The sequence below is a fragment of the Parasteatoda tepidariorum genome, chromosome 5 (genome assembly GCF_043381705.1).
Source record: "Parasteatoda tepidariorum isolate YZ-2023 chromosome 5, CAS_Ptep_4.0, whole genome shotgun sequence".
Classification (NCBI taxonomy): Eukaryota; Metazoa; Arthropoda; class Arachnida; order Araneae; family Theridiidae; genus Parasteatoda; species Parasteatoda tepidariorum.
Window position 1 is genome coordinate 31,360,632 of NC_092208.1, and position 14,042 is coordinate 31,374,673.

General features: G+C 26.5%; 1 protein-coding gene across 1 annotated transcript in view; it reads left to right on the forward strand.

The window, feature by feature from the left end:
* The first annotated feature begins 889 nt into the window (after window positions 1–889).
* LOC107444171 (protein Wnt-4) overlaps window positions 890–14,042 on the forward strand; it is a 131,348-nt gene continuing 118,195 nt past the window's right edge. Inside the window, exon 1 of the mRNA XM_016058254.3 lies at window positions 890–1,105. Within this exon, the coding sequence (XP_015913740.1) occupies window positions 1,035–1,105 (71 nt within the window). The 5' untranslated portion in view covers window positions 890–1,034. The remainder of the gene's footprint in view (window positions 1,106–14,042) is intronic.

The window sequence follows — 14,042 nt, forward strand, 5'->3', positions numbered from 1 at the left end:
TTCGATGAGAATATATCTTTATAAAATATTCGAATATACCAATAAGTTTCAAGTTACATCAATTTCTTTTATCCAATGTATATCTTGTTATTCTGTAAATCATATTTTATTTTAAAAAAAGAAAATTTTATGGTGAATATGATTCTAAAAATATGGTACTTGCAATTTTTTTTCTCTCGTTTTAAAATATTTCTTATGAAGCATGTTACATCAAAATGTTATATTCTTACAACCTTATGTATTTTTGAAACATAAATTACTTAATAGTTCGTAAAGTATGTAAGGTAAGCTATAAAGGTGTGTTAACGCTAATCTAAAAAATTTTATTTATACATTTATTTTTCAAAAAAAAATTTTTTTGAACATGGAAGAATATAAGACGAATATAAAACACAACCATCGGCTCTAGTATTGAGCACAAAATAGACAGACGTGCCAAAAAAAATGAATAAAACAAAAACAATATGCATTCTTTCCGTTGTTAAACAAGCAAATTTGTTCTAAAAAGAACAAAACCCTTGTTTGGGATAAATTTACAACACGTTCTTTATCTCGCCACTTTCAAACGAAGACAAAAGATAATAACTCATATCACATCTCCCATCCTACCTCCACCATACGGATACCGAAACAAGAATTAAGAAATTCTTTCCAGTGTCATACACTTTTTCCTTCGAATTATCATTTCATTTCGATTTGAGCACCCCACTTCATCAACGGGCAGCGGTCTTTTGAAGAAAAATAAAAAAATTGCGTCTGAAACGAAATAGAAAGGAAAAAAGATTCGAAAAAAGAAAACTTGGACAGGATTCTGAGCTCTTATTGGTTGGCCGTCAGGGGTGGAGCAAAAAAAAATTCCTCTCCTTCTATCCTTTTCCACATGGATCTTACTTATCGTTTGGGAAGTGTGGATGGAACACATGAGATGCGGTCTCATTCACCTTGCCGTTTGTTCCACGCTGACTGATGGTCAATCATGTGTTCTTGAATGAGTTGATGTTTTTGGTAGTGGTTTTTTCTTGAAGTGGTGAAAGATGACCATTCTTTGGTTAAATATTTTACTCCTTTTGTTGCTTTTGCCGGAAGGTCTTGCTATAAAATGGATGTAAGTAACGTTTTTAACTTATCCTCAATTAGATATTTTGTGACATCCTTTAAAAAAATTTTATCTCCTTGTCGCATAATTTTTATTAGACATATTTCTCATACTTTTTTCCTTAGTTTATATTAATTTAGATCAAAATAAGTGAAAAATAATTATATTTAGCATTTTAATAATTTATGGTTATAAAATACAGCATGAAACACAGTTATCTTCTTCTGAGTTTAAGGTAATCTTTCAAACACACATCCAAACAATAATTTTTCAAATTCGTACTTATTTACTGTTATTTAGACCTATGAGAAACAGTTATTTATCATTGAAATTTCTTTAATTTACAAAACCAATTATTGTTAAATTTTTGAATATAAACTATTTTTTGGATTTTATATTTATTACAAACATAATTCCGGTAATCTATCAGACTTTTTTTTAGTAATTGTTAAACTTTTTTACATTTAAAAAATAGCAAAATATATTTTTTCTCGAAGTTAGAGCATCAGAAGAAAATATATAAAACGTGCACAGGCGTCCCAACTGCGTCAAAGGGTTACATCATTTTTAAGAGGACACACAACCTTGAAAGTCATCAAGTTTTCAAAAAATAATTTTGTCTAAAAAGTAATACGGAAAATAAATTCGAAAAGTAAAGTAAAAAAAATTCAAATTGGTTCTTTGGTATTGACATTTTCATCAATTGAAAATATAAAAATTTTAGGCAATCAGGGAATTTTTTTTCTGAAATTGAGTAGGAACCCAGTTTATTTCTTACTTTTATTTTGTTTCTCTCTTTTTTTTGAACTTTTTTTTAATTTGAAACTTGAAGAAAACTGATCTCTGTCTCGATTTAAGTTTCAATTTTGCGTCTATAGATAATGAAAAAAAATTAAGATTTTTGTTGGCATTTGAAATTTTAGTATTTTTCAATGTTACGCGTGTTTTTATGCAATAATTTTTCAAGCTTTTAAACTAACATACAAAAATATGGTTCCAGAAAAAATTTTGATTTATTGTAAAAATCAAACAAAATTTTTTTTTCTTGTTTATAATTTCTTCTTCTTAAAATATGACGAGATTTTCATTATAGCACAATACTATTTATAACGTAGGTCCTTTAAAAAAATTAAAATTGCTTTTTTTGCTTCAATTAAACTCGATGAATTGAGAGAAACTTTAAAAAAAAATTAACTTTGTTACTTATTGTAAATATCACTTTTAAGAATGTTTTATCCTAAACTTGAGTTATAAAGTTGCGCTTAACCTTATAACTCAGACCTTATGATTTTTTTTTCATAATAAATATTAGTTTCCATGCTTTGAGAGAAAAAATTAATTTGAAAAATATTTTTTTTAACCTAATATTGACTTTTATAGCATTTTAAAGTATGTTATTTTTTGTTAATTTTACATTTATAAAATGAGAAAGAAATACTTCGTATTTCTTTTCTTTTTGATGATATGTCGTATAACATGATTACTTTTGTAATAATTTTTAACTTTTTTTATAATTTATTTTTTTAAGTATATTATTACACACATGATTTAATAATACAACGTCATATTTATATTATAGAATAAGATATTTTTAACTCATGTGAATTAAGAAAACTCTTATACGCTGCAAAATAATTCTGGATCAAATTACGATAAAAAGTATCAGCACTCAGTAATTGCCGGTAATTTTTACCGAAATATGTTACGGACAAAAAAATCTCATAAACCGCAATTTTTGCAACAATGAATCGTAGAATCATTGAATTTCGCTCATTAAATAAATATTGCTATAAAAATTACGGTATAATATTTTAAGGTAAAAAATTAATTTTACAGTAAAATGGATTTTACGGGTGATGCACCCAAAGTGCCGGTACTTTGTATAGTTACTTGATCCGAAGTCTTTTACAGCGTAAAATAAATAAAATATTTTTCGTGTTGTAATTTGTAATTAATTCATGTAAAAATTCTAATGCTTACTTCGAATTAAAAGAAGAACTTTTTTTCGCCTGGAGGATACTTCTTGTTCACTTAAACACTAGTACACCACATTTGAGTTATTTACTGTTTAAATTTTAGAATCTGCGCTATCTTACTAAGAAATGTATCATGTTATAACACGACTAAATTAGCCCATACGATATGTTTTTTTAAAAAAAAGAACGAGAAATTTACTTTTAAAAAATCTTCAAATTTTAGAGTAAAGTTTGCTTAGAAAACTTTCCAATATAAGTTTCAGAAACTTAGAATTCTACACGTTTCACATTCGTAACTATAGCATCAACTACAACAGTCTTGTAGACTGAGTAATTAAGTCTATAGGTATGGCATAGGCCAATCAAATGACACTTATGAAATTAGAAAATGTAATCTGCAATTACTAAAAAATAATATGATGATTATAAGCTAGATTTAACTAATATTAATTCAAAATTGAGATTTAAATATGAAGATAATAATTTAAAACGAAACTATTTGTTTTATGCCAAGCTATGAAGTGCCTTAAATTGTTATGAAAATTTACTTTAATCATCATTTAAATAATTTTTAAGGTCAAATTGGAAATATTTCAATTTCTTGAATATCTGCCACATTTTATTATAATTTTTTTGAGTGCGCGTTTCTAAAATATTAAGAGAAAACCGTTCTTAACATTTAAATTTTGTCTGTTTTCCATCCTTTAGCATGCATCATATCTCATGTTGCAAATCATGTTTCATAACGGCTCAATCAGTTCTCCACAAATGATTCCTTGAATGTTAATTTTTGGTCTTTAAAACTTTTAAAATGTTTCAAAAAATATTCTGAAACTTTTTTTTGCTTCAAATTAAATTAAAAACCGCTTGAATCAGATATGAATTAATAATAGAGCTTCAAATTAAATGTTGTAATTTTCATAGTTAAAGGGTCACATTTAGAATATATTCATTAATTATTGCCAAATATTAAAATTTTTGTGACGTAATATTAGGCAAAAAAAAGTACTTTCTCTGAGTTAAGATGATATTTTTTTAAATCTATTTAAAGTTTAAGTTACAACAGATTGAAGGTAGATGCTCTCGGCGAAATATAATCCGATAGTCCAGTCTGGCAATTGCGCTTAACAATCGTTCTCACAAGTATATTAATCATTAACATGAAATTCTATCAAGAAAAAGTAGTTTAACAATTATTTATTAATTAATAATGAATTAATGGTCGAAAAAAATTTGAACAATAAGTTAGCAACTCCTTCACATTATGCTATGCTTTTTTGTCAAATGCTATGCTACTACTTAATTTTAGTCACTTGGTTGTCATTTAGTCTTAACTTAGTTTTAGATTATGTTACGCTACTTAATTTTAGCCAAGTTGAACAATTCACAAAAATCGAAGTTTCAAAATACAACATTTCATGAAAAATTATAAATAAATTTATTTATGTATATTTTTCTTGAATAATTGTCTAATCATTATCATTAATAATAATCTTATCATTAGGTAGAGAGTTGTTGTTATGTAAGTTTTTATATTTAAAACCCTGTAAGTTTTTCAAACGTACTTTTTTTTACTCATTTAACGAAAGTAGCTTTAAATATATTTAAACGATAGTGTGGTTAAAAACATCCTGAATTTCTAACATACCTAAAAAATCCATTTACTTTGTTGATGGTAAAAATTGTATGGTCGAATTTCGTTTTAAAATGAATAATTTTACCGAAAAAAATACCGAAGCCATCATTATTAATTTAAATCCATTTTTTATTTGGATAAAAAAAATTAGAATAAAAAAAGAAAACGATTCATTTCAAAATAAGGAATAACTTTTAGTAAGTTTTAATTAACTAGCATCAATTCGAAATGAGCATTCTTCTGTTTTCCAATCTCGATATGCTTAATTAAAACCGAGCTGCTTCGTTTGTTTTCAGAATTTGCTTAGAGAGATTTTTTTTCTCTCCTTTTGGATTTTTGCAATTCTACATTTCCCAAGAGGGAGTCTCCCATTTGCGTGCATTAAGTTTCTTGCTTTTTCTTGTTTATACATGTTTAAGCTTGTAAAAATTAATTTGCTTTGTAAAATGATTAATTCGCTATATCTATTAAATACTTTATGAACAAAGTATTAAAATTGAGTGTTTGTTTAAAAACAAATATAATTTATTCGTAGTTGATTTCTGTTAAATTTTTCAAAGAATTGCTTTTAAGTTTCGTTTTTATCAGATCAAAGTATAATATTTTGCATGTTAACTGACTAAAACTCTTAAAAAAAGAAGAGCTGCTTAGAAATCAAAATTGTAGCAAAAATCTCACATTTGTTTTTAATTAAAATTTTTCTTTGGGTTTAGAAATAATACATGCAATGAAAAACCGATGTTTAAAAAAAAGTATTTTAATTACATCACTAAATATATCCTAATTTAGTGATAAACCATTTTTTTTCTCTCAAATTCAAAGTTCTAATCAAGTTTAATACTTTGTTTGTTAAATAAGTTTTATTAATTGAATAAATGACTTAGCGTTCAATGAGACGGAAGTGGCTATCCAAACTCAAATGCTAATACATTTTTATTTTAATGCATTTTAACGATAATATAAACTAAATATAATGTAAAACTAATGGAAATAAATTAAAATGAGGGAATATCACTTAGGGCTCCCTGCAAACTCTACTACCTGGGGGGAATGTGATCTGCGTTAGGGGAAAAGAATAAATTCTGTAAGTGATCGTATAAATTTGAAGTAAAAAGTGTTGCTCTTTGTTTCAGAAAAATAGTTTACATGTTTCACGCAAAAACGCAATATTTTACAACAAATATCCCAATATTTAGGTAAAATGTACAACATTAATCGAAATTCTTTCAAATGCAAAAATCGAATTTTGAGAAAATCACATTTTTAAATTCTCAGGAACTATTCGACCGATTTCAGACAAATTTCGTATTTTTCCATCTAAAATTACACTTTTTAAATTGATGTAAAAAATTGTATACCTTACAATTCAATATTTTTTCGACTAGTAATTAATAAAATAATGAAAACAAATATTTAATAAAAGTTATATTTTACATGAAATTGTCTTCAAATAAACTAATTTTATAATTGTGTGCAAAAATCTTTCAATTCGCTTGAAAATTCTAGCGATATAGTGAAGTATGCAAAAAGTAAAATTAACGTTATGGGGTCCAAACTTTGAACCTCTCTTTTGACCATATTGGGGCCATATTTCCCAGATTGCGGCAATCCCATATATTTCAGGGGTCAGAAATCTGAATCTGTCGCAAAAAAAAGATATATTCATTCGGAGAAAGTAAGATTTTGTGTACTAATTATTTAGTACTGCACTAATTAATTAACATATTTGAGGTCACTCCCTGGAACCATTAAGATTGAGTACCAGAACCTGAGGATCCGATCATTAGATGAAAGTTTTTGGGATGGAACTTTTTTATACTTTTATGGATACTTTTTTTTTTTTTTTTTTTTTTTTTTTTTTTTTTTTTTTGCTTACTGTAAATCGTAATATTAAGAAAAAAAACTTACTTTTTATAGAATTCAACTTTATATTTTATTTGATATGATTGCATTTTAGCAAAAGATTTTGTTGATGAAAATACCTGCAATTAGTTGTATAGAATTATTTTAAACTTCCTTCAAATCGTTATCCATAGATGAAAATAATCGTAATCGTCTTATTTAGAAAATTTATTTCAAATCTTGCTATAAATCAAAACTTAAAAATNTTTTTGCTATCTGTAAATCGTTATATTAAGAAAAAAACTTAGTATTTATAGAATTCAACTCTATATTTTGTTTGATATGATTGCATTTTAACAAAAAATTTCGTTGATGAAAATACCTGCAATTAGTTGTATAGAATTATTTTAAACTTCCTCCAAATCGTTATCCATAGACGAAAATAATCGTAATCGTCTTATTTAAAAAATTTTATTTCAAATCTTGCATTAAATCAAAACTTTAAAATTATTTATTATCATCTCTCAAAAACAGTGCATCTTATTTGAAAATGATGAACTATTCAAAAGTGAACGACTCAGTGAATTACTTATGACATTGTTAAAAAGAAAGGAGCTGTGTGAGCAACAACGGAAAGTGAGAATGGCAATTGGGTATAATATAGCCTACGTCACAGGTTGTGTTGTTCCTACTAAATTTAACCCATGAACGGCATTTTCTGCGAGCCTAACTTCAAGCCACAAATAAACAAACGAAGTGTTCGATCGTTTAAATAGCTGCTCGCCAGATTTTATTGCATTATAAAGAAAAGTTATTGAAACTAAATACAACTAAATAAACAACAACAACTAAAACAAATAACAACAACTACTAATAACAATAACTAAATAAACAACAACTAAATTCCATTCGTTTAGCATTGCGTCATATGTTGTTCCTACTAAATCGAAGTAGTTGTGTTTTTTTCATATTATACCCAATTAGCGTTAAGTGGCATGGAAAAAAAATGGCGTTTTTGGGGTCGAAAGGCACAAATGGAAGTCGTTTAAAAACATTGCATGCCGGTAAGAACAAATGAATTGTATCTTCTTTTCCCCTTGTTATGTAAATAAGAAACGATTTTGGTTTTTCAAATGAAAATCGGGACGTCGATATGACTCTTTAACCCAACAATTTATTCTTGCGTAGCTTTCTCGCTTTTAAATCGCACACAATTGAGAATTCTAATTGAATTATTTGAGTGAATTTAAGTGGTATTCTTTATTGACATAAGAAATAGCTTTATTTTTTACTTATTTTTTCGCAAGTGGAATTTTTATAAGGATTCTTCTTTCAAAAGATTTTTTAAAACTTTTTTTTTCAAAGTAAACAATTATATGTTCTTTAGAACACTTATTTTTCTTAAAGAAATTATTTTCGTCCATTTTCTTAAAGAACGATGGCATTTTTAATGAAGGTATGGTTCGATCTAAAATAATTGTCTACATCTTAAATTATTTTAAGATTTATAATCAACAGTTTTGAATAATTATTATATTCTGTTTTTTTTTTAAATACAATTCTTACAATGCTTCAAATTGTATTTCATATTATTCGAATTAAATTCATTGCTGATTTCATGTAAATTTATTTATTGTCGAGCAGCAAGCAATCAATAAAAATTCAAGTTAAATCAATTTAAAACATTTCCAAATCTTTATATCAAATCTAATTACATTTTTTTTTATTTAAAACTTCACTAATAACATTGATAATTGAAAAGAAATTACTTATTGTTAAGCTCACTAAACACTGTTTAATGAACACATGTTAAGAGAAAAAAGTTTTTCGCCTATAATTGAATTAAAAAAATAACAAGTTATTACTTAACGAAAATTTCATAAAAATGCACAAAACTTTTGCTCAGGCCAAAATATTTTTATTCGTTAAATAAACGAAAGATATGAAAGAGAAAAAAAATTATTATGGAAACTAAACCTTCCGTATGAAGTTTAAAAAGATGCCCTATAAAAGTTAATATGAGTTTAACCGTATATAAAAACATTTAAATAAAACTGTATGAATATTACACGAACTTTAAAAGGAACATGAAATTAATAACCTAAATCAAAAATACAAACGTTACATAATATTATATTAACGAGTAATGCGAGAGTACAAACACCGCATAAAACTGCATGAACTTAATTTTTAAAAAAAATATAAACCTTACATGAAATTAGGTGTAAATAGTATGTAATAATATATGGAAATGTAACATAAAAATATAGAAACCTAAACTAAAGTTCATAAGCTTTGCATAAAATTATACTTATGTAAATTTAATAGGATAAAGATAGCACAACCTAATGTAAAATTAATATATTTCCATAATCAAAGACAACATATAATAAACACTATAATATTTAATCTCAACATTACTATAATAATTCACTTCAACTTTTTTTTATTGTTTTTTTTAAGTAGTCATCGAAACTTCCAGTTAAAGTACTTGCATACATGAGTTCTTTTCTTCCACTACCATAAATTTATTCTTTGTGAATAAGATTTTCAGAAATGAATCGCCTGTCCTTACTAGATAGGGAATCACTGATTGTGATTTGATTATAAAGGAATCTAATGAAGTCATGAATGAAGTAATGAGATTAATCGAAACAACAACTTGGCACTTCTTTCAGGTTGTTGTCAATTTGGCTCCTTAGAAAGGAAGTCAAAAAAATAATAACTACAATTATTTAGATCTTAAAAAAAAACTCAATATGTTTTTGTAAAGGTTCATTATAACTGCAAATATTTTTGTGTGGATAAATTAAAGTTAAAATGACGGTAAAGATTCAAAATATTATTGCTTTTTCCCACTAACTATTTCATGCTTAATTAATAGGTAATGCTTTCTATCATATATTCGAAACTTAAATTTGAGACAAAAAAGTATGTAACCCACCTCTCTGCAGATTTGGAAATGAAATTTAAATACAAGAAGCATTGAAATAAATTCAAATAAAAGGAATCAGACTAATTATTTGTATCGCAATTAGGGATTTTTAATCATGAATGTAACCACGTTATTTAGATCATAANAAACTGAAACTTAAGAAGTGAAGAAAAAATAATAAAAAAATTGTTTGCGCTCAGCGCCATCTGGAATTAAAATCCTCAACAACAGTAACGTGAAATTAATGACCTGAAGCAAAAATACAAACGTTACATAATATTATATTAACGTGCAATACAAGAATATAAACACAGCATAAAACTGTATGAACATAATATAAAAAAATATATATGTAAGCCTTCCGTAAAATTGTACGTAAATAATATGTAATAATGTATGGAAATGTAACATGAAATTATAGAAACCTATAATATATAGTTCATAAACCTATAATATATAGTTCATTATATATATACAACATAATATATATGCAACTAAATATAGTTCATAAACGTTGCATAAATTTATACTTACGCAAATGTAATCGGATAAACAGAACACAACCTAACGTAAAATTCATATATTTCCGTAAGCAAATAAAACATGTAATAAACACTATAATATTTAATCTCAACATTACTGTAATAATTCACTTCAACTTCTTTTGATTGTTTTTTTTTAAAGTAGTCATCGAAACTTCCCGCTAAAGTCCTTGTTTTTTTACTGCCATAAATTTATTTTTTGTGAATAAGATTTTTAGAAATGAATCGCCTGTCCTTACTAGATAGGGAATCACTGATTGTGATTTGATTATAAAGGAATCTAATGAAGTCATGAATGAAGTAATGAAATTAATCGAAACAACAACTTGGCACTTCTTTCAGGTTGTTGTCAATTTGGCTCCTTAGAAAGGAAGTCAAAAAAATAATAACTACAATTATTTAGATCTTAAAAAAAAACTCAATATGTTTTTGTAAAGGTTCATTATAACTGCAAATATTTTTGTGTGGATAAATTAAAGTTAAAATGACGGTAAAGATTCAAAATATTATTGCTTTTTCCCACTAACTATTTCATGCTTAATTAATAGGTAATGCTTTCTATCATATATTCGAAACTTAAATTTGAGACAAAAAAGTATGTAACCCACCTCTCTGCAGATTTGGAAATGAAATTTAAATACAAGAAGCATTGAAATAAATTCAAATAAAAGGAATCAGACTAATTATTTGTATCGCAATTAGGGATTTTTAATCATGAATGTAACCACGTTATTTAGATCATAATTTTTTTTCAATTCAATGAACTTCAACTGATCAAATCCATTATTATTATAAACTGAATAGAATGCTGTAAAAAATTTCAAAATTAATAAATATCAACGATTTGTAACAGTACCAAAATGAACTATTAAATTTTATTTAAAAAATTTAAATACGTATGCTAGATTACTTGTTGAACATACTACTGAACTATTTGTTGTTACTAGAAGTCCGATTCAATTCAATTACCCGGTAACTGATTTAAATGCGTATTGCTGATTAATTCCACGAATTAGATTACTGATTCAAAACTTTTCAAAATTCATCAACAAACTTATTAGAATCAATTTTATTAAACCACTGATTAAAATCAATAAATGCTAATTCAAAACAGTCTATTCAAAATAATCAATTCACTAATTTGAATAAATATAATAAAATCAATATATTTTAACTACTGATTCGAATCAATGCCAAAATTATGGTTCGAAATAATGACTGATTTCAGCGATTACAATAATTAATTCAGCTCAATAAATTTATACGCAACTCGTAGTTTAATTATTTCAATATGCATTTAAAGGCAGTTTCAGATAAATATTCCATTCGAAAAATGCGTTAATTTTTTTAAAAATCAGATTTCAATACAATTTAAAACTCTCCTTTTTTAAACTTCAATATTGTTTTTAACGGGTTAAAAATTGTCATTCTCGCAAATTTTAGATGTGACTAAATTTAAGAAATATGATGATACAAATTAACTGCAGCTCGCAATATTTCTTCTAAAAAATACTGAACTATTCATAAATTATTGTTTCAATACTCGTGTATGCAAACAATATGACGGAAAAGATCTATCCCTAACAAAACAAACTTGTTTACGCATCTAGATAAAACTCTTTGAGGACATTTTTAAAATTTTACCTTTTCTATTTTTATTTGTTATTGTTGTAGTTGTAGACCATTAAGGCAAGGGGTGAGATTGTTTCTGTTTTCCAGTGGAGCCATTTATGGCCAAGAATTCGAGTTCTGCCACATCCATACGTCACATCCGTTTACAGGGTGGACCCATTCATACATCCATTTATTCATCAACATATCGTAATTTTGACCTTAACCCGAGAACGATCAATCTCCAATTCAGTACTCCCAGGGGTATAACTTGTTATAGGAGCATGGAGGACTTTGTGATCCGACAGATTTAGCGTGCATCAGTCACCATTCACTATACGTGAGTCTTCGGCTGGCTGAATTCGAACTTTCCAGTACCCTGCCAACCAGGCTATCCTGGGCATTTTATATTTAAATAAATATAGGAGATGAAAATTTACGAACCAAGCGACTGTCAAATCACCCTAAATAACTTAAGCTACTGGGTATTAAATTCGAAAGTGTTTCTATCAATCAACAGATTTCTAAAAGAAGTGAACGGTGAAAAACTGTTCTCGATAATTACCGTATCACTTAAATATTTTATTAACTTCTTATTTTTTTTTACTAAATGATTCGATCATTCACTAATTCGCTTATTTAATGATTCACCCAGATTAAACGATTCACTGCAGATTTAATGAATTACCGAATTACTAATTCCACAATTAATTAATTCAGTGATTCGTTTTTTTTTTCAATTCACACATTTACACATGTATTCTTTCATTTTATCATCTTCCACTAACTTTCGCGCTATTTTAGGAATTATTATAAACGATGTAATTTGGTATACTAAGTAAAAAAGAATGGTTCTTATTGTTGTGGTTAAGATAAAAAAAAAGTCTTGAATTTTTCTCCTCATATTAGCATAAGTATAACTCTTTTGTTCGTGTTTTAATTGACGTCTACTTGACGTCTTGAATATTGATACAAAATTAGTTCAAATATTACTAATTTGGCTTTTAATAATTAGTTTTTAATAATTAGTAATGTCTGTTTCAGTAAAATATTAAAATACGCAATAATAAGATTAATATTGTCTTAACTTCGACTTCGAACAATTTTGAAACTAATAATTTACATAAAGACAGCGGTTATCAAGGAAAAAATAATTTAAAATATTTTGTACCCGAAAATTCTCATTAAAATTTTTTCAATTATTGTTTCAATATTGACTTATATCCTATGAAAATAACAACTTTTTAGGAAATGATTAATTTTTACCTAGTCCAAGATTAAAAATTGCACTTGGCATACTATTAGGGCCCCGCGATAAGCATTCCAAGCAATTCTAAGCATCCCTCAACAAATGCGATAAAATCGTAAATTTGGTGAATTAAATTGTGTTTAGGCGAAAGTATTGGCGAATGATTTATTCCACTGGAAAAGAAAAATATGTATTTAATTTGATCCTTAAAATTACGTCAAAATTAATATTTCTAAACAAATCAGTATTTTTTATTCAATTACAGTAATTTACCTTAGAAGCTCCGCAAAAGCAATTAGAATTCGTTCCAAATAATATAAGCCTGAAACAAACTACCATAAAATAGTTTTCTGTCGGAAAAAAATTGATTATAAAAATTGTTAAGATTTGGATTTAGCGATGATTTTAGAAAATAGACGAATACCTATAATATTTGACTAATTTACTGGCTAATAATTTAAAATCCTTAGCGCGGGCCCTGACTATGCATGCAATTTGTTTTTAACAATGGGTGATCTGGATACATATTCAGATTTTTACTTTCTGTGACCTTAAGACATCGAGATGGAACTGTTTCTCTGAAAGTTATTACTGTGTAACTGTAACATCATCAACATTAACCTACTTCGCTTGTGCGTTTTCGAATAATAATTAGGTCGATTATTGATTGAAATAAATACTTTGATTGGCTTGTAAATAGGGAGATCAGATGACAAATTTCATGCAAATCACTATAATTAGTTAAGAATATTTTATAGATTGTTTGGATTTATTCAGAAATGAGGGTATTGTTTGTGGAAGATTAATAAAATTATAATCCTTCAAAAAAAGCATGTTTGTTTTTTTGCCTGATTGGTTTTTGACGATTTTAGCATAGGAATATCTAAATATGTTTGAAATGAAATCACAATAATGATGTTCATCACGTCAATTAAGTGATGATGAACTCGGCGAAAGTAAGCTAAATAATAGGAGAATGATGCATATTATAAAACGATTTTATAAAGATTTTTCTGTCACACTAACAGTAACCGCGTAACGCAAGGGAAAAAAAACGAAAAAATACTTTTAAAAATCGAGTTTTTTTTTTGTGATATAAAAGCTTAAAAAAATCTTTCTGAAAATTATCTTTTAAAATTACCATTAAATGTTTAA